The following is a 22,245-nucleotide window of genomic DNA, read 5'->3' as shown; positions in this document are numbered from 1 at the left end:
CCTGTGACAGTACAGTACTAGTGAGCAGGTAAAACAGAACACTTCCTGTGACAGTACAGTACTAGTGAGCAGGTAAAACAGACAGTGTTTTGAACAGGAAGTCATAACACAACTGGGTCAAGTGGGCGGGGCTACATAGCGTGAATAGGAGAGGAGAAGATTTGAGTTATGGCAGGTGATTGGAACTGCACGATAGACCCCACCATGGATAGGAGAGGGGAGGAGCCCCATCCAGGTGCTGCAGCAGAGACATTGTGAGCAGCTGTGACTTAAAGGAACACTCCACCCATTTTCAACCAGCTTTGTATCATTAGAACATCAGTATATCAGAAAACTGTAAACGGTTTTGAAGTCTGTCATTTAATTTGACAGTTATTGAGTGTTAAAGTGTGGACCAGTGACATCACTGGTCCACACTAACTCAAATTAATAACTCATTAACTCAAATCAACTCTCAATAACTGTCAAACCATTCATCATTCATCTAGTTTGACAGTTATTGAAAGTTGATTTGAGTTAACGAGTTATTAATTTGAGTTAGTGTGGACCAGTGATGTCACTGGTCCACATTTTAACACTCAATAACTGTCAAATTAAATGACAGACTTCAAAACCGTTTACAGTTTTCTTTTTTTTTTATGTTTTTTTTTCCCCGATTTTTTTTTATCCCATTTTTTTTATCCCCCGTTTAGTGCTCATTTGAATTACTCAATCCTGGTTGCTACTCCATCCTCTGCCGATCTGGGGAGGGCCGAGACTGATTCCATGCATCCTCCGAGACATGGGCAGTCAAGTCAGCCGCTTCTTTTCACCTGCCCGAGGAAGCTTCACCGGTAGGACATAACACGTGGGAGGTTCACGCTATTCCAACCAGTTCCCCTCCCTCTGAACAGGCGCCCTTAACGATCAGAGGAGGAACCATATAAGCAACCAGGATGTTGCATGTTTTTGTGAAGGGGGTTCTTATATGAAGGAGACCCCCGGGAGGCACGGGGAGAACATGCAAACTCCACACAGAAAGGCCATTTTGCCAACCCCACCCGGGTGGTGGGCACTCGAGGACATGCGGACGGGCACACATTCCTTCAGTGTTCACATCGGCCCAGGTGGGAATCGAACCCACGACCTTCGAGCTGTGAGGCGATAGTGCTTACCACTGCACCACCGTACCTCCCCCGTTTACAGTTTTCTGATATACTGATGTTCTAATGATACAAAGCTGGTTGAAAATGGGCGGAGTGTTGCTTTAAGCGCAAATTATGCTCGAGCGAAATCGACGGCGCTGACTGCGCCGAGAGGGTCGCCGCAGCTGGGCGTCCTATCGGCGTGCAGCTCCTCGAAAATGTGACTCCGCGGCATCAAGTCATTGTTGTGAGGAATGAGGAAATGCCATTTCCTCATTTAACAGTGCTTGTCCCTCATCTAGCAAAGCCTTCTGCAGGCTCACCAGAATGAGTTTTGAAATGGAGGGACAATAAAATGTTCCCCCACCGACATGATTGCAAGTTCTTGGTAAACGACAAGATAACGTTTTGGACGAGGTACGTTGGAGTATGCACAGTCTCGCTGTCGCCGCTCGGCGGCGGCAAGCCTCCAAGTCGTGGCTGCGCATAACCATGCCGGGCGCTTTACACAAGCTGCACTCACTCTCTCTCCACCACCTTTATCCATGTAAACTGGCTGACATCAGGGTGCTTCACTCTCCAGGCATCGACTATAGACCTCATACATTCTCAGTCGGCACGGCAACAGGCTAGTGAAGGCTAGCATAGCTCCAGCTAGCTTTTCAGATCATCACTTGGCCCAGGCTTATGTCTCTGTGACATCATGACAACAGTCACCATACTGGAAGTTTAGTGTGAAGCTGTTGCAGGAAACCTTTTGCTCTGTAGCTTTGAGGCTTTCTGGGCTCGATGGAGAGAGAAGAAGAGGGAGTTTGACTAGCTGGTAAGGCTCATATGAGACACTTGTGCCTGCAGTACACTGCTTTGTCCACAGCAGAGGTTAGAAGGCTGTTAAGTGGGCTGGAGAGTAGCATTATGGAAGTGGAGGAGGAGCTGGTTTGTCAGGATAGACCGGGGCTGCAGCACAACCTGGCTGAGCTGTGCAGGGACTTGGGTGGGTTCCTGCAGGAGCGAGCAAAGGGGGCGCTTGTGAGGGCTAGGTTCTCCATGCTCAGGGAGATGGAGGCTCCTAGCTCCTTCTGTTTTGGCTGGAGAGGAGACAGGGTGATGACAGTCGCATGTTTTCACTGCGGTTAGCCGATGGGCTCGTCCTTTACAAGTCCTTTACTTTAGGTTTCAACAACAGAGGCAGTAAAGAAAGGAGATGATGTAATATTCTACCACAGGATAGAAACTAGATGTGATAAATGTTGGTATCTCAGCTGCTTCCAAAACTCACATCAGCAGGAAAATACAGAGGTCAGGTATTTTCACTGATATTAATGTGCATGTAAAGCCACATTTAAATGGTGGTCTGTTGAACAGTATAAGTAATACTGACCTGAGAGTTTCCAGTCTGCAGTGTGGACTCTCTAGTCCAGCAGAGACCAGCTTCACTCCAGAGTCCTGTAAGTCATTCTTACTCAGGTCCAACTCTCTCAGACTGGAGGACTGGGAGCTGAGAACTGAGGCCAGAGCTTCACAGCTTCTCTCTGACAGCTTACAGTCACTCAGCCTTAATGGATATGAAAAGATAAGGAAATATTATTATTTGATCATTTCAGTCACACAACTCACGTAAACAGATTATTAATGAATGCAAATATAGATACAGAGTTAAGTATGGCATCTAGGCTCTGATGATGTCACTTCCTGTAGCACTGGTTCAAATCATAGTTGCTCTATTCTGAACCAGCTGGAGAGGGGGGCAGTCTGCACTGTGGGGGAGGAGGGGCTGAGGGGGGAAGTCTGCACTGTGGGGGAGGAGGGGCTGAGGGGGCAGTCTGCACTGTGGGGGAGGAGGGGCTGAGGGGGGCAGTCTGCACTGTGGGGGAGGAGGGGCTGAGGGGGGCAGTCTGCACTGTGGGGGAGGAGGGGCTGAGGGGGGCAGTCTGCACTGTGGGGGAGGAGGGGCTGAGGGGGGCAGTCTGGACTGTGGGGGAGGAGGGGCTGAGGGGGGCAGTCTGGACTGTGGGGGAGGAGGGGCTGAGGGGGGCAGTCTGCACTGTGGGGGAGGAGGGGCTGAGGGGGGCAGTCTGCACTGTGGGGGAGGAGGGGCTGAGGGGGCAGTCTGCACTGTGGGGGAGGAGGGGCTGAGGGGGGCAGTCTGCACTGTGGGGGAGGAGGGGCTGAGGGGGGCAGTCTGGACTGTGGGGGAGGAGGGGCTGAGGGGGGCAGTCTGGACTGTGGGGGAGGAGGGGCTGAGGGGGGCAGTCTGCACTGTGGGGGAGGAGGGGCTGAGGGGGGCAGTCTGCACAGTGGGAGAGGAGGGGCTGAGGGGGGCAGTCTGCACTGTGGGGGAGGAGGGGCTGAGGGGGGCGGTCTGCACTGTGGAGGAGGAGGGGCTGAGGGGGGCAGTCTGCACTGTGGAGGAGGAGGGGCTGAGGGGGCATTCTGCACTGTGGGGGAGGAGGGGCTGAGGGGGGCAGTCTGCACTGTGGAGGAGGAGGGGCTGAGGGGGGCAGTCTGCACTGTGGAGGAGGAGGGGCTGAGGGGGGCAGTCTCCACTGTGGGGGAGGAGGGGCTGAGGGGGGCAGTCTGCACTGTGGAGGAGGAGGAGCTGAGGGGGGCAGTCTGCACTGTGGAGGAGGAGGGGCTGAGGGGGGCAGTCTCCACTGTGGGGGAGGAGGGGCTGAGGGGGGCATTCTGCACTGTGGGGGAGGAGGGGCTGAGGGGGGCAGTCTGCACTGTGGAGGAGGAGGGGCTGAGGGGGGCAGTCTGCACTGTGGAGGAGGAGGGGCTGAGGGGGGCAGTCTGCACTGTGGAGGAGGAGGGGCTGAGGGGGGCAGTCTCCACTGTGGGGGAGGAGGGGCTGAGGGGGGCAGTCTGCACTGTGGAGCAGGAGGGGCTAGAGATTTGTATTTGAGTGTGAGTAGCCGGTGTGTTTTTCTTAACCTGGCTTTCGTTTGCATCTGTTGGGTTTTGTTGGTGGCATGGTTCTTTTAATCCCTGCTGTGTCTCTGTGTGTGTGTGTGTGTGTGTGTGTGTGTGTGTGTGTGTGTGTGTGTGTGCGTGCGTGCGTGTGTGGGGGTGTGTGTGTGTGTGTGTGTGTGTGTGTGTGTGTGTGTGTGTGTGTGTGTGTGTGTGTGTGTGTGTGTGTGTGTGTGCACATGCGCGTGTGTGCGTGCCTGTGTGTGTGTGGGTGGCATTTGAGTTTTGTTTAGTTTCTGGCATTATTAGGTCGCCCTGGGTTTTTTTAAGATAAATTGACTGTTCATTAAAGGAACATCAAAAGTCAAAAGTCTCTCTCCCCCTCTCTTTCTCTTTCTCTCCCTTTCTTTCTCTCGCTCCCTCTTTTTCTCTCTCCCTCCCTCTCTCTCTCGCTCTCCCTCCCTCTCTTTCTGTCTCTCCCTCTCTTTCTCTCTCTCCCTCCCTCTCTTTCTCTCCCTTCCTCTTTTTCTCTACCTCCCTCTCTTTCTCTCTCCCTCTCTTTCTCTCCCTCCCTTTCTCTCGTTGCCCCTCTTTCTCTCTTCCTGTCTTATTCTCCCTCCCTCTCTTTCGGTCTCCCTTCCTCTCTCTCTCCCTCTCTTTCTCTCCTTCTCTCTCCTTCTTTCTCTTTCTCCCCCTCCCTCTTTTTCTCTCTCCCTCTCTTTCTCTCTCTCTCCCTGTCTTTCTCTCTCTCTCTCTCTCTCTCTCTCTCTCTCTCTCCTTCTTTCTCTCCCTCTCTTTGGTACACTTAACATCATTAGCACCAGAGACCATGCAGGGGAAAAGGGGCTTAGTTATGATTGGAATATGTCAAGCAAAGGGCTGGAGGTCACTATTGTGTCACAGAAGGAGGTTCATCAGGGCAGCTGTTGGTCGTGAGAGGCTGCATTCATAACAAGCTTTTTGTTTTTGTTCACATTGATGCTTATAGGGAGAGAGAGAGGTGCTGTTTGCTGCCCTAAAGCTGGGCTCAGACTACAGGATTCTGACAATCTTAGCCGATTTTGAAATCTGGCTGTGACACGCACTACAGGAGAATCTTCCCAGATTATCTTCCCTAGAATCTCAAACATGCACACACTACAAGATTTGTAAATGTGGCGCACCACACACTACAGGATATTATTAAGATTATCGGCAGGATAATCACCTTGATGCCCGGCCATACGAACCTGTTTCGTTTTTGGGGTTCCAGCAGTGACCAAAGCGCTCCGCCCCCACCTCACCTCTCTCTCTCGTTTCCTCATTTTCATGCCCGTCTCGCCAAACAAATGAATCTCACGGTAGTTAGCATGCGTGTAAACAACGCGACTCTATTGTCTGTACAAGTGAGAACACAAACACATGGCCTACCAAAATATATTCCCCTGCTGCATGTCATGAGATCGGCAAAAGTTTGGATAGACTGGATTGCTTCCCGCAGCAGCAATGCCTTTTCCCCCCACACTGCCTGGCTGATAGACAGGTAGGAGATTACAGCCTCTGACTGGCAGGGGCTCAAAACTACGATATAACAACTTTTTATTCATTGGTCATTCATTGTGATATAAATGAGTGACATTTTCCCCCAAATACTCGTGGTTCTGTGCTGTTGGTATTTGGTAGCCTATAATGCCTGCAGTGCAGCGCATCAAATGAGCCGCGTCTCGCGCAGCAGCAGTATGATGTATTCGCGCAGATTTTCAGTCCTAAATATCAAACATGTTTGATATGATCGGGACGGCCCCGATGAGGCTTTGAGCAGATCGGGAGGCTTAAGATTGGATCTGCAAACAGCTCACACTACAAGATAATCGGTGCCGAACGTCGGGCCCGACCAAGCTTGGCAAGCTGCCAGGCCAGATTTCTCCTCCGATTCTCGGGAGGGGTGAATCGGGCATAAATCGGCCCGAAAATCCTGTAGTGTGAGCCAGCCTTAAGGCAGGAGCTCCATTCACCTTATGTTCCAACACAGAGGTCAGCCACTTACTTCCTATTGTGTTGACACTTCCTGTGACAGTACAGTACTAGTGAGCAGGTAAAACAGAACACTTCCTGTGACAGTACAGTACTAGTGAGCAGGTAAAACAGAACACTTCCTGTGACAGTACAGTACTAGTGAGCAGGTAAAACAGAACACTACCTGTGACAGTACAGTACTAGTGAGCAGGTAAAACAGAACACTTCCTGTGACAGTACAGTACTAGTGAGCAGGTAAAACAGAACACTTCCTGTGACAGTACAGTACTAGTGAGCAGGTAAAACAGAACACTTCCTGTGACAGTACAGTACTACAGGGCTGCCAAGTTTCAGCCACAGTTAGGAGTGAGATTTGCCAGCCAGCTTTCGCTTGCCGGCAAAAAAAAAATTGCCCTTTTTTAGGGTAGATTTAGAGGGATATCTCAATTTAAATTAACATTAGGATTACTGTTGTGATGTAATTATTCAGTCTTCACCCCCATGCCAGCTGCTCTCCCTGCACTGTCAGCCTCCTCGTGCTCTCTCTCTGTCTTTACTCTCTTCAACTCCCTCATCTCCTGTCTCCCCTGCAGTCTCATTCTCTGTCTCTTCCACTATTTCATCCTCTGTGTCTTCTGGAGTCTCATTTTCCTCCGCTCTGTCATTTTCTGTCAGATCCTCCACTGTTTCCTCTGACCTGGCAAGTTTGGCAGGGGGTGGTTGACCCTTCACTGCCCAGAATGACAGCAGATCTCTCTGCTGCTTCTTTCTTCCCTGACATCTTTCAAACAGACAAAAATCCAAGTGTGCAGTTAATGTAAATCCCCTTAGCTCATAGTAAGTATCAATTAGCTCACACATGCGTGATGATTTTAATGAACACTGCTTGTCACGGTTGTTTGATGTTAAACCCACAGCAGCAATGTGCCACGCTGTTCACTTACCCCGCTAGCCGGGCGCTTCTCGCTCATACTGAGCACATTAGCGCCCGGCGAACGTCACGCATTTCCCATCAAACACTCTGCCATTTTCAGGGATATAACGCCAGCTCCTACCTGAGTCTTCACGTGAAGTGAAGACGCTATCCGATACGCAACATCCTCTATTATACGGCTCTGGTTAGATGTAGGCAGGGGGGACTGATGATTGGTTAAAGTTAGGGTAAGAATATCGGTCAGCCAATCAGAGGCAGAATAGGGCGGGCTCACCCTGTGACAGACTCGAACTACGGCAAGCCGCAAGCAGCGAGTTATGGAAATATAATAAGTGAGAGGGAAACATTTATGAGCGTGTGAAATAGCAAGTGTGGCGTGTGTGCGTGTGAAGAGGTTAAATTGCGTGACTCTCACTCTCAATGGGTGAGACTTGGCAGCTCTGGACTAGTGAGCAGGTCAAACAGAACACTTCCTGTGACAGTACAGTACTAGCAAAGAGCATGGAAGGAAAGAGAGGACACTCCGGCCATTTTTGGAAACAGAATGCGCCTCGCAGTGGTCAGCTGCGGTAGCGCGGGCCCCTATAATCAGCCTCTCTAAACAGTAACTCAACGGGAGAACACTCTAAATTTCGTGGATTCACATCTTTTCTGGGCGTACTGTTAATCTTGATTGAAGTGGTGTAGTGCAGGGATGTAAAACAACAACCATATTGTGGAAACTAAGCAAAATTTTTCTTTTTTTTCTTTTAGTTTTTTCAAGATAAATAGTAAATGCAAAGGACCCGAGGTTAAAACCACGGCAACGCACTTCTGACGGAGTGGACGACAGCCGCATTAGCTATTTATCTTGAAAAAACTAAACAAAGAAAATGAAAAATTTTGCTTAGTTTCCACAATATGGTTGTTGTTTTACATCCCTGCACTACACCACTTCAATCAAGATTTGCAGTACGCCCAGAAAAGATGTGAATCCACGAAATTTAGAGTGTTCTCCCGTTGAGTTACTGTTTAGAGAGGCTGATTATAGGGGCCAGCGCTACCGCAGCTGACCACTGCGAGCCTGTGCGAGGTTCTTTTGGCGCTGTCACGCTTCCAAAAATAAAAAATGGCGGAGGCTGCTGGGCGCTGATGTTGCAATGGGGCAATATGGAGCTTTCAGTTCTTTCCATAAAAGTTCTTTGGTACTAGTGAGCAGGTAAAACAGACGGTGTTTTGAACAGGAAGTCATGACACAACTGGGTCAAGTGGGCGGGGCTACATAGCGTGAATAGGAGAGGAGAAGATTTGAGTTATGGCAGGTGATTGGAACTGCATGATAGACCCCACCATGGATAGGAGAGGGGAGGAGCCCCATCCAGGTGCTGCAGCAGAGACATTGTGAGCAGCTGTGACTTACAGGAGCTGCACTCACTCTCTCTCCCATCACCTTTATCCATGTAAACTGCCTGACATCAGGGTGCTTCACTCTCCAGGCATCGACTATAGACCACATACATTCTCAGTCGGCACGGCAACAGGCTAGTGAAGGTTAGCATAGCTCCAGCTAGCTTTTCAGATCATCACTTGGCCCAGGCTTATGTCTCTGTGACATCAGGCCGACAACAGTCACCATACTGGAAGTTTAGTGTGAAGCTGTTGCAGGATACCTTTTGCTCTATTCACCTTATGTCCAGACCTTACAGTGGGCCAAATTCTTCCGGGTCCTTTTAACACTTCCACCGGTCACGGTGCAAAATAAGAGTTGTTTTTGGAGCGGACAGTGAAGGGTGTAAAATAAAGAACGTAGCCTACTACTTTGAGCTCGGTACACAGCAAGCAAGCGAGTATCCACTGTTAGCCAGGTCAGATAACGTTATCGTCGACAATGACGAGCACTTTCTTGTAAAACATACCTGGACTCCAACAAAGAAAGCTTCAGATAGTTTTCTCTCCTCCGAGTTGCGCTCGAGCCACTAACGTCTATAAGACCCGCAGACGTTAACGTAATTCCCTGGAATGCGAGACTAACGAGCCAGTTACATGGCGTTGCATTCTTAGACATTGCCGTTTGCTTTTATTTGGTATGGTACATACAATTGGCAAAATTATTAGTTAATTCAGAGTTAGATGATATTGGAGCAGTCAGCCATTTTATTTTATTTTATTTTTAGCCGGAAGTTTTGATACGGACACACAACCGGGTCAAATGGGCGTGGCTACATAAGGTGAATAGCTTTGAGGCTTTCTGGCCTCGATGGAGAGACAAGAAGAGGGAGTTTGACTAGCTGGTAAGGCTCATATGAGACACTTGTGCCTGCAGTACACTGCTTTGTCCACAGCAGAGGTTAGAAGGCTGTTAAGCAGCACAACCTGCATGCTGAGCTGCACAGGGACTTGGGTGGGTTCCTGCAGGAGCAAGCAAAGGGGGCGCTTGTGAGAGCTAGGTTCTCCATGCTCAGGGAGATGGAGGCTCCTAGCTCCTTCTGTTTTGGGCTGGAGAGGAGACAGGGCGATGACAGTCACATGTTTTCACTGCGGTTAGCCGATGGGCTCGTCCTTTACAAGTCCTTTACTTTAGGTTTTAACAACAGAGGCAGTAAAGAGAGGAGATGATGCAATATTCTACCACAGGATAGAAACTAGATGTGATAAATGTTGGTATCTCAGCTGCTTTCAAAACTCACATCAGCAGGAAAATACAGAGGTCAGGTATTTTCACTGATATTAATGTGCATGTAAAGGCACATTTAAATGGTGGTCTGTTGAACAGTATCAGTAATACTGACCTGAGAGTTTCCAGTCTACAGTGTGGACTCTCTAGTCCAACAGAGACCAGCTTCACTCCAGAGTCCTCTAAGTCATTCTTACTCAGGTCCAACTCTCTCAGACTGGAGGACTGAGAGCTGAGAACTGAGGCCAGAGCTTCACAGCTTCTCTCTGACAGCTTACAGTCACTCAGCCTTAATGGATATGAAAAGATAAGGAAATATTATTATTTTATCATTTCAGTCACACAACTCACGTAAACAGATGATTAATGAATGCAAATATAGATACAGAGTTCAGTATGGCATCTAGGCTCTGATGATGTCACTTCCTGTAGCACTGGTTCAAATCCTAGTTGCTCTATTCTGAACCAGCTGAAGAGGGGGGCAGTCTGCACTGTGGGGGAGGAGGGGCTGAGGGGGGTAGTCTGCAGTGTGGGGAGGAGGGGCTGAGGGGGGAAGTCTGCACTGTGGGGGAGGAGGGGCTGTGGGGGTCAGTCTGCACTGTGGAGGAGGAGGGGCTGAGGGGGGCAGTCTGCACTGTGGGGGAGGAGGAGCTGAGGGGGGCAGTCTGCACTGTGGAGGAGGAGGGGCTGAGAGGGGCAGTCTGCACTGTGGAGGAGGAGGGGCTGAGGGGGGCAGTCTGGACTGTGGGGGAGGAGGAGCTGAGGGGGGCAGTCTGCACTGTGGAGGAAGAGGGGCTGCACCACAACCTGGCTGAGCTGCACAGGGACTTGGGTGGGTTCCTGCAATAGCAAGCAAAGGGGGCACTTGTGAGGGCTAGGTTCTCCATGCTCAGGGAGATGGAGGCTCCTAGCTCCTTCTGTTTTGGGCTGGAGAGGAGATAGGGCGTTGACAGTCACATGTTTTCACTGCGGTTAGCCGATGGGCTAGTCCTTTACAAGTCCTTTACTTTAGGTTTCAACAACAGAGGCAGTAAAGAGAGGAGATGATGCAATATTCTACCACAGGATAGAAACTAGATGTGATAAATGTTGGTATCTCAGCTGCTTTCAAAACTCACATCAGCAGGAAAATACAGAGGTCAGGTATTTTCACTGATATTAATGTGCATGTAAAGCCACATTTAAATGGTGGTCTGTTGAACAGTATCAGTAATACTGACCTGAGAGTTTCCAGTCTACAGTGTGGACTCTCTAGTCCAGCAGAGACCAGCTTCACTCCAGAGTCCTCTAAGTCATTCTTAGTCAGGTCCAGCTCTCTCAGACTGGAGAACTGGGAGCTGAGAACTGAGGCCAGAGCTTCACAGCTTCTCTCTGACAGATTACAGTCACTCAGCCTTAATGGATATGAAAAGATAAGGAAATATGATGGTTTTATCATTTCAGTCACACAACTCACACAAACAGATTATTAATGAATGCAAATATAGATACAGAGTTCAGTATGGCATCTAGGCTCTGATGATGTCACTTCCTGTAGCACTGGTTCAAATCCTAGTTGCTCTATTCTGAATCAGCTGGAGAGGGGGGCAGTCTGCACTGTGGGGGAGGAGGGGCTGAGGGGGGCAGTCTGCACTGTGGGGGAGGAGGGGCTGCAATAGGAGAGGAGAAGATTTGAGTTATGGCAGGTGATTGGAACTGCACGATAGACCCCACCATGGATAGGAGAGGGGAGGAGCCCCATCCAGGTGCTGCAGCAGAGACATTGTGAGCAGCGGTGACTTACAGGAGCTGCACTCACTCTCTCTCCCACCACCTTTATCCATGTAAACTGCCTGACATCAGGGTGCTTCACTCTCCAGGCATCGACTATAGACCACATACATTGTCAGTCGGCACGGCAACAGGCTAGTGAAGGCTAGCATAGCTGGGGCGGCTGTAGCTCAGGAGGTAGAGCGGGTCGTCCACTAATCGCTTTGGATAAAAGAGGTCGGTGGTTCGATTCCCGGCTACTCCAGTCTGCATGTCAAAGTGTCCTTGGGCAACATACTGAACCCCAAATTGCTCCCGTTGGTGTGGCAGCACCCTGCGTGGTAACCTGCCGCCATCGGTGTGTGAATGAGTGAATGTACCTACTGACTGTAAAGCGCTTTGGATAAAAGCACTATATAAATGCAGGCCATTTACCATTCATTTAGCATAGCTCCAGCTAGCTTTTCAGATCATCACTTGGCCCAGGCTTATGTCTCTGTGACATCAGGCCGACAACAGTCACCATACTGGAAGTTTAGTGTGAAGCTGTTGCAGGATACCTTTTGCTCTGTAGCTTTGAGGCTTTCTGGGCTCGATGGAGAGAGAAGAAGAGGGAGTTTGACTAGCTGGTAAGGCTCATATGAGACACTTGTGCCTGCAGTACACTGCTTTGTCCACAGCAGAGGTTAGAAGGTTGTTAAGTGGGCTGGAGTGTAGCATTATGGAAGTGGAGGAGGAGCTGGTTTGTCTGGATAGACCGGGGCTGCAGCTCAACCTGGCTGAGCTGTGCAGGGACTTGGGTGGGTTCCTGCAATAGCAAGCAAAGGGGGCACTTGTGAGGGCTAGGTTCTCCATGCTCAGGGAGATGGAGGCTCCTAGCTCCTTCTGTTTTGGGCTGGAGAGGAGACAGGGCGATGACAGTCACATGTTTTCACTGCGGTTAGCCGATGGGCTAGTCCTTTACAAGTCCTTTACTTTAGGTTTCAACAACAGAGGCAGTAAAGAGAGGAGATGATGCAATATTCTACCACAGGATAGAAACTAGATGTGATAAATGTTGGTATCTCAGCTGCTTTCAAAACTCACATCAGCAGGAAAATACAGAGGTCAGGTATTTTCACTGATATTAATGTGCATGTAAAGCCACATTTAAATGGTGGTCTGTTGAACAGTATCAGTAATACTGACCTGAGAGTTTCCAGTCTACAGTGTGGACTCTCTAGTCCAACAGAGATCAGCTTCACTCCAGAGTCCTGTAAGTCATTCTTACTCAGGTCCAGCTCTCTCAGACTGGAGGACTGGGAGCTGAGAACTGAGGCCAGAACTTCACAGCTTCTCTCTGACAGCTTACAGCCACTCAGCCTTAATGGACATGAAGAGATAAGGAAATATGATTTTATCATTTCAGTCACACAACTCACACAAACAGATGATTAATGAATGCAAATATAGATACAGAGTTCAGTATGGCATCTAGGCTCTGATGATGTCACTTCCTGTAGCACTGGTTCAAATCCTAGTTGCTCTATTCTGAAGCAGCTGGAGATGTGACAGTGAACTATAGCTGATCTGGGTTGTGTTTTCATTTCAGTTCTGGACACAATGTGTGACAGAATGTGATAAATCCTTTACTTTAGGTTTCAACAACAGAGGCAGTAAAGAGAGGAGATGCACTATTATAGCACAGGATAGAAACTAGATGTGATCAATGTTGGTATCTCAGCTGCTTTCAAAACTCACATCAGCAGGAAAATACAGAGGTCAGGTATTTTCACTAGGCCTGCATGATAGGAGGAAAATCTGCGATGTGCGATAACATTGTCCAATATAGCGATGACGATACGACTTGCGATAAATAAACAAATATATTAGCTATACAGTTCCTATGTCTTTCTGCTTTAATAATGCTTTAATAATGCTAACATAGACGACAAACATAGCCTATGCCCACTGAATAAAGAAATGAAATACACACTGACTCTAACTGAAACTACACACAGCGTGTTTGGGCTTTGGCAGAGGGGCGGAGCGCACTGTTGCAAGGGAAAGGTTTATGCTGGATTTACAACACAAGACAAAATGATCAGATGCTGAGTGGGAATGCATGACGCATGTAAATAAAACCACTTTTGTTTCAGGCAGTCTTTGCGATGTGTTTATTGCGCATGTTCATATTGCGATGACGATGAAAACACGATTAATTGTGCAGCCCTAATTTTCACTGATATTAATGTGCATGTAAAGCCACATTTAAATGGTGGTCTGTTGAACAGTATCAGTAATACTGACCTGAGAGTTTCCAGTCTGCAGTGTGGACTCTCTAGTCCAACAGAGATCAGCTTCACTCCAGAGTTCTGTAAGTGGTTCTTACTCAGGTCCAGCTCTCTCAGACTGGAGGACTGGGAGCTGAGAACTGAGGCCAGAGCTTCACAGCTTCTCTCTGACAGATTACAGTCACTCAGCCTTAATGGACATGAAAAGAAAAGGAAATATTATTATTTGATCATTTCAGTCACACAACTCCCATAAACAGATTATTAATGAATGCAAATATAGAGAGGTGCAGCAATCTAAATAAGATATCAAAGCAACAGGTTTGAGACAGGAATAGAGAGATGCAGCAATCTAAATAAGATATCAAAGCAACAGGTTTGAGACAGGAATAGAGAGACGTGCAGCAATCTAAATAAGATATCAAAGCAACAGGTTTGAGACAGGAATAGAGAGACGTGCAGCAATCTAAATAAGATATCAAAGCAACAGGTTTGAGACAGGAATAGAGAGAGGTGCATCAATCTAAATAAGATATCAAAGCATGAGGTTTGAGACGGGAATAGAGAGAGGTGCATCAATCTAAATAAGATATCAAAGCATGAGGTTTGAGACAGGAATAGAGAGAGGTGCATCAATCTAAATAAGATATCAAAGCATGAGGTTTGAGACAGGAATAGAGAGAGGTGCATCAATCTAAATAAGATATCAAAGCAACAGGTTTGAGACAGGAATAGAGAGAGGTGCATCAATCTAAATAAGATATCAAAGCATGAGGTTTGAGACAGGAATAGAGAGAGGTGCAGCAATCTAAATAAGATATCAAAGCATGAGGTTTGAGACAGGAATAGAGAGAGGTGCATCAATCTAAATAAGATATCAAAGCATGAGGTTTGAGACAGGAATAGAGAGAGGTGCAGCAATCTAAATAAGATAACAAAACATGAGGTTTGAGACAGGAATAGAGAGGTGCAGCAATCTAAATAAGATATCAAAGCATGATGTTTGAGACAGGAATAGAGAGAGGTGCATCAATCTAAATAAGATATCAAAGCATGAGGTTTGAGACAGGAATAGAGAGAGGTGCAGCAATCTAAATAAAATATCAAAGCAACAGGTTTGAGACAGGAATAGAGACACGTGCAGCAATCTAAATAAGATATCAAAGCATGAGGTTTGAGACAGGAATAGAGAGAGGTGCAGCAATCTAAATAAAATATCAAAGCATGAGGTTTGAGGTTAATTGCTGTTTATAGATGAATCAGCATGTTTGTAAACAAACAGATTGGCTATATTTCCCGGTGTAACTGCCATTTATTTTAAACATTACGTCATTTGGCAGACGCTTTTATCCAAAGCGACTTACAATAACACATTTTTTGTCTGCAATAGAACAATCAACTAGAGCACAGTCTATGACAACTACAGCTTCTGAAGGAACAGTGGTACAAGTTTAGGTTAGTGGTACAAGGTTGGTTAGGTTTTTTTTTGTTTTTTGTTTTTTTTTAATATAAGGAAAGAGAGAGACGAAGTTAGATCAAGAAGGGCCCAGATGGAGCCTGAAAAGGTGTGTCTTTAGTCTTTTCCGAAAGATCGGCAGTGATTCAGCAGTCCTGACCGAAGGTGGAAGCTCGTTCCACCATTGAGGTGCCAGGGACGAGAAGAGTCGAGATCGGGATGAGCGACTTTTGAGCCCCCGTAGCGAAGGAGGGGCGAGGCGACCTGCACTGGTGGAGGAGCGAAGGGAGCGGTGAGAGGTTTGGAACCTGACCATGGACTGCAGGTACCGGGGAGCTGTCTGGTGTACTGCCCTGTAGGCCAGTACCAGTGTCTTGAATTTGATGCGGGCCGAGATGGGAAGCCAGTGGAGCTCCTGGAAGAGGGGAGTGACGTGAGAGAATTTGGGTTGGTTGAATATCAGACGGGCTGCAGCGTTCTGAATGAGCTGAAGCGGTCGGATGTCGGTGGCGGGTAGGCCGGCCAGAAGCACGTTGCAGTAGTCCAGGCGGGAGGAGACAAGAGACTGGACCAGGAGTTGAGTCGCTTCTCTTGTGAGAAAGGGACGGATTTTGCGGATGTTGTAGAGAGAGAACCTACAGGAGCGCGCTGTAGCAGCTATGTTGGCAGAGCAAGACAGCTGGTTGTCAAGGATCACCCCGAGGTTCTTGGCTGTTTGGGAGGGGAGTACAGTGGTGTTGTCAATGGAGATGGAGAGATCTGCAAGAGGGCAGTCTTTTCCTGGGAGGAAGAGTAGCTCGGTCTTACCAAGGTTGAGCTTGAGGTGGTGGGCAGACATCCAGTCGCCAATGTCTTTGAGGCATGCAGAGATGCGAGCCTCGATTTGAGTGTCAGAGGGGGGGAAAGAAAGGAAAAGCTGGGTGTCATCAGCATAGCAGTGATAAGAAAAGCCATGAGAAGAGATCACATAGGCAAGAGATCTGACATAGAGAAGGAAAAGTAAGGGGCCCAGGACTGAGCCCTGGGGGACACCGGTGGTAAGAGGACAGGATCTGGAGAGGGACCCTCTCCATGAGACCTGGTATGAGCGGTTAGAGAGGTAAGAAGCAAACCAGGAGAGTGCAGAGCCTGAAATGCCGAGGTCAGACAGAGTGGAAAGAAGGATTTGGTGGTTGACTGTATCGAAGGCAGCAGACAGGTCAAGGAGGACAAGAACAGAAGAGAGGGATGAGGCCTTAGCAGTGTGCAGGGCCTCTGTGACAGCAAGAAGAGCTGTCTCAGTGGAGTGAGAGGCCTTGAAACCGGACTGCAGAGGGTCGAGGAGGTCATTTTGGGAGAGATAGAGAGAAAGTTGTTCGGACGCTGCTCGTTCGAGGGTTTTGGAAAGGAATGAGAGAAGAGAGACAGGTCTGTAGTTGTGAATAGCAGTAGGGTCAAGGGAGGGTTTCTTAAGCAGAGGCTTGACTCTTGCAGTCTTTAGAGCAGGCGGGACAAGACCAGAGGACAGAGAGGAGTTAATGAAGGTAGTGAGGAAGGGAGATATGTTAGGTGAGATGGTTTGGAGGAGAGAGGAAGGGATAGGATCGAGGGGGCAGTAAGTGGCTCGGTTTGAGCTGATGAGTTTAAGCACTTCATCAGGAGAGAGAGGAGAGAAGGAAGCAAATCCAGGGGCAGGGGGCTGAGGAGCAGGATTGGAGTCGGGAGTGTTAGTGAGGGTGGCTGAAGGATGGAAGGAGGAGCTGATGTCGTCCACCTTTTTTGTAAAGAAGGTTACAAAATCATCAGCAGAGAGGGAGGAGGGAGGGGGAGGGAGGGTTGAGGAGCGTGGAGAAGGTGGCGAACAGTTTACTGGGATTGGATGCAGAGGACTGGATTTCAGAGATGAAGAAGGAGGTTTTTGCTTTAGAGACAGCATCAGTGAAGTTTGAGTGGATAAGGTGGTAGGAAGAGAGATCTTCAGGGAGATGTGATTTTCTCCATTTTCTCTCAGCTGACCGAAGCTCAGTTCGATAAGTTCGCAGAGATTCAGTCAGCCAAGGAGAAGGGGGAGAAGATCGGGCAGGCTTAGTGGTGAGTGGGCAAAGAGAATCAAGAGCAGAGGAGAGAGAGGAGAGAAGAGTAGTGGAAGCCTCGTCAGTGGACAGGAGAGCAAATTGCTCGGCAGGGGGAAGTAGGGAGAGGACGGTAGAAGAGAGGGAGTTGGGAGAGAGAGTTTTTAGGTTGCGTCGGGTGGTGGTAGAGTGGGGGGGAGATGGGTGGGAGGAGGGGAGGGGGATGGGAAGGGAGAAGGTGATAAAGTGGTGGTCGGATACAGGAAGAGGGGTCACAGTGAGATTAGAGGTGGAGCAGGATCTCGTGAAGACCAGGTCAAGCACATTCCCTGCTTTGTGAGTAGGAGGAGATTGAGAGAGGTAAAGGTCAAAGGATGAGAAGAAGTTAAGGAAAGATGGAGATTGTAAGGTTACTGGCTGGATGTTGAAGTCTCCCAGAAGGATGAGTGGAGTACCATCCTCAGGAAAGACGGAGAGGAGGGTGTCCAGCTCGTCCAGAAAGTGACCAAGCGGACCGGGCGGGCGGTAGATTACCACAATGTTGAGCTTGATGGGTAGGGATACGGCAACTGCATGGGACTCAAAAGATGAGATAGACAGATGAGAGAGAGAGGTGACAGTGTAGGTCCATTTGGGAGAGATGAGGATACCAGTGCCACCTCCACGGCCAGAGGCTCTAGGGGTGTGCGAGAAGGAATATGCAGCAGAGAGCACAGCAGGTGTAGCTGTGTTTTCAGGAATGATCCAGGTCTCTGTGAGAGCTAGAAAGTGGAGGGTTTGAGATAGAGCATGAGCCGAGATGGTCTCAGTTTTCTTAACAGCCGACTGACAGTTCCAGAGACCTCCGGCAATAGTAAAAGGACTGTTTGCGCGCTTAGGGTGGGAGAGATTACCAGGGTTACTACACCTGAAGCAGCCGTGTCTACGGCGTCTGTGGGCTGAGGTTACAACAGGGATGGGAAGAAAACACATAGTTAGGTAGAATAAGAGAGGTAGCAAAAAACCCTATTCTATGGCCTCCCCTCGAAGGACTCCCACAGAAAGACTCCCTTGTCTTCATGCCCGAGGCTACGTGCCGCTTACCGCTGCCGCTGTAGACTGACAGTGTTCAGAAATACTGCTTCAACAGGGCTATAAGCCACACCTCTCTAATCAGCGCCCGTCGTTCCCAGGTGGGTGATTGGGCTGGTGTCAGCTGAGAGCTATTAACCAGCTATCAGCCAGCTGAGCCACAGTTTCACTCAGAGACAAAACTAGCCTAAAACACTACTCCTTTTTAAATAAGGAAAAAGCAGACACAGATAACACAAAATAACACAGCCTATAGCACTTACCCACTGAAGTCAAAGTTAAATCACAGAGAGGGGGATCCACAGAAGAGCAGTTCTATGACAGACAGCTAATGTGTAACTGCAGTTCATGGTGAAACCACGCCCTCTTTGAACTCTACCTACTCCTTCATACTTTAAGCTCAACACTCACACTTAACGAGTCACCACTTTTAGGACTCTATCACCTTAATTCAACTTTAATTTATCTTTTGTACTGTTAGGTTTATACTTTTTCAACCTTTATAATGGGACCCTATGGAGCTAGTCTTGTGTGTACTTTTTACAAAATTCACACATTAAAACTGTGACAGTTCACACAACATACAGAACTACATATGTATAGAACATTCACACTACATACATATATTATAAATCAGACTCTTTAGCTACTACTGCTCTCTGTAAAACTTGCAGAGTCAACCTTTACAGAGTCAGGAATTCTGACCTGAGAGGCACTGTAGCCTATTGCAAGCAGAGAAATGTGTCAAATCAACTGAGAAAAACTGACAATTAAAGTCTTACCTGAGAGTCTCCAGTCTACAGTGTGGACTCTCCAGTCCAGCAGACAGAAGCTTCACACCTGAATCTTTCAGCTGGTTCTTACTCAGGTCGAGCTCTCTCAGATGGGAGGGGTTGGACTTCAGAGCTGAGGCCAGGACTTCATAGTGAGTCTCTGAGAGTCCACAGTCAGAAAGTCTGTGATCACAGAATTAATGTAAGATTAGTTCTATGAAAGCAGAGCTGAGAAGCCAACATCAAAACGGACACAGCATACTAATACACAGCATAACAATAATAGTAATAATAATGAGAGAAAAAGTGACAATAAATTGTATTGTAGAATTATAAATTTTTCTGTGTGCTGAATGTGTAATATCACAAAGCAAAACATAGCAGAATGCAATTACAATTCTGTAAAAAGTATATATATATATATATATATATATATATATATATATATATATATATATATATATACTTTTTACAGAATTGCGAATACACACACACGTACATATACGTGTGTGTGTCTATATATATATATAGACACACACACGTATATGTACATGTATTAGGGGTGTCACGGTACGTGTATTCGCCCTGTGTACGTCACGGTATGGGCTTCACGGTTCGGTGCGTGCAGCTACACGAAGAATACGTTGAATCCAGAAGGTAGCGGTAAAGCACCTAAACGATGTTTGAACGCCATAAACGCCACATACCAAAACAACACAAGAGCCATATGAAATCCGCGTTCACTTAATGGAACGTTTTGTGGTGAGAAACATTACCGGGGGTCGCTCCAGCGTGTTTACGAGCCGTACGTCGCTTCCATGCTACTTCACAAAACCACAAACAATATCGAAGCATCCAGCTGCTCCCCCTTTACCGTCGTCAAAAAAGTGAAGAAATTCTGCACTAAGCCCTGACTTCAGTGCAGAGCAGTATTATTATTTTTTTATTTTATTTTCCCCCCCCGATTTTTTATCCCATTTTATCCCCCATTAGTGCTCATTTGATTTCTCAATCCTGGTTGCTACTCCATCCTCTGCCGATCTGGGGAGAGCCGAGACTGGCTCCATGCTTCCTCCGAGACATGGGCAGTCAGCCAGCCGCTTCTTTTCACCTGACAGAGGAAGCTTCACCGGTAGGACATAGCACGTGGGAGGTTCACGCTATTCCAACCAGTTCCCTTCCCTCTGAACAGGCGCCCTTAACGATCAGAGGAGGAACCACATTAGCAACCAGAATATTGCATGTTTTTGTGAAGGGGGTTCCTATATGAAGGAAACCCCCGGGAGGCACGGGGAGAACATGCAAACTCCACACAGAAAGGCCCTTTTGCCGACCCCACCCGGGCGGTGGGCACTCGAGGACATGCGGACGGGCACGCATTCCTTCAGCGTTCACCTCGTCCCCAGGTGGGAATTGAACCCACGACCTTCGAGCTGTGAGGCGATAGTGCTTACCACTGCACCACCGTACCTCCCGCAGAGCAGTATTCTAATGACTTTTATGACTCAGGCGATAAGCTATTTTGCTAATTCTGTGTAAATTCAACCAAAGCCAACGAGGTAATGTAACGTTACGTAGCACTGACAAAGCTGTTAACTTGTAAACAAGCAACTTACATCGCATGAGATGACAAGCAAGATGCGGTGAGAAAGACGTGACTCCTTGTCAAGTTCCAATAATCCATTATGATTACATTTTATCGATGACACACCCAACGTAATCATCAGTACGTTACTTCCTCCCCCGCTGTCTGACAACTCCATGTGTTTACAGTGTATAATAAAGATTTAAAGTGGGGGAAAATGCCTTTGCCCTGTCAAACAGCTAGAATACAGACATCTGTACACTATCGCTGCTGTAGAGTAAAACCTTTTTGTGTGGATTCATTGCCTAGATCTGATTAAACTGTGGACATTTTCCCACTTATTAGAGACTATTTCTGATTAAATAAGCGTAAAAAGCAAAACACAGAATTCTGAAAGATTAAAACAGAATTTGGGATTAGTTGCTTTCCCCCCCCCCGTTGTACCGAATTCGTACACACACACACACACACACACACACACACACACACACACACACACACACACACACACACACACACACACACTTAGCCTAAGCTTCACAGGCAGGTCATTTCAAATTCTGGCTAGACAACATATGATTAACATGACACTCCTGTAGATTAAAACAACCATATCAAGTAACTACTGTAACTGTAATATAGACAGTGTCCACTGGAAAATACTGCTGTCTGTTGTGATCAAAATGTAGGTACTTTTTAAGCACAGCCTCTTAAAGGACAAGGCATTTTTAAGACATTTGTTACCATCAAACAAATCCTATGAAAATAACAAAATCAACAATACATTTGCTCTACTCCCGTTACTTCCCACGTACCATTTTTAGCCATCAACCAGGAAGTCATTAGCCCCAATTGTAAGCTAAACACATGGCTACATGGACGAGATTTATTGGCATAACAAAATCAGCTATTTTATTTTCATAGAATCTCTTGATGATAAGCAGCAATACACTATAAACACTGGTCTTATCCTGTAATTCCTGTGCTCCTTGGCTGCTTTGTATTAAGCCTTCAGCCCAAGGAAGATAACTATCAAAACTACACTTAACTGTAAAGTTAATAACAATCATTACAGCTAAACGAACTGTGTTCACCAACTAACATGATAGCTATAAACAAACGTTTCAGAATTGGAATCTTTGGAATGAAGACGCAAATTACAAATTACTTGTTACTCTTCTTAAAAGTAACAAATCGCTTTACTTATTATTCCAGTGAAAATTGATTACCCTACTGATTTTTAAGGTTTTGAATCTACAGCATTAAATTCAGACTTTCCGTGATGTATTTCCCAACTTTGTTGGCTCGTTTATATGCAGTAGCTCTCCTGTAATTCCAATATTTCCAACATGACTTGAAGACGACGAGAATCTTTCAGAGCCATTGCACCAATACAGAGGTTAAAGAGGCTAAACGATGAAACACAAGTAATGACCAAACTGGTAACTGTAATGTGATTACTGACAACGTAACAGTAATGCCTTACTTTATTTACTCTGTTACAGGAAAAAGAATAGCACATTACTTTGTGTGTTACGCCCAACACTGTGTTTCCACTGCTCTGTAGAACAGCAGTTTTATAGTGTTTGTTTGAGGAACTATATATCTTTATAGTTCATATGGCATCAGGTGTGAAGGTAACGACACTATAGATAATGTTAGAATTAAGAT

At 47.2% G+C, this 22,245-nt stretch overlaps 1 protein-coding gene across 1 annotated transcript in view; it reads right to left on the bottom strand.

Annotated features, from left to right (window-relative positions):
• Positions 1-22,245, bottom strand: part of LOC310791304 (uncharacterized protein) — a 221,587-nt gene that overhangs the window by 177,217 nt on the left and 22,125 nt on the right. The window contains exons 8-11 of the mRNA XM_083652991.1: positions 18,999-19,172; positions 13,655-13,828; positions 12,554-12,727; positions 10,837-11,010 (exon numbers count right to left, since the gene is read on the bottom strand). Of these exons, the coding sequence (XP_083509117.1) occupies positions 10,837-11,010; positions 12,554-12,727; positions 13,655-13,828; positions 18,999-19,172 (696 nt within the window). The remainder of the gene's footprint in view (positions 1-10,836; positions 11,011-12,553; positions 12,728-13,654; positions 13,829-18,998; positions 19,173-22,245) is intronic.

This window comes from Poromitra crassiceps, assembly GCF_964638095.1.
Source record: "Poromitra crassiceps genome assembly, chromosome: 16".
NCBI lineage: Eukaryota > Metazoa > Chordata > Actinopteri > Beryciformes > Melamphaidae > Poromitra > Poromitra crassiceps.
Note: the sequence above shows the minus strand (reverse complement) of the source record. Positions and strands in the feature narration are given on the sequence as shown.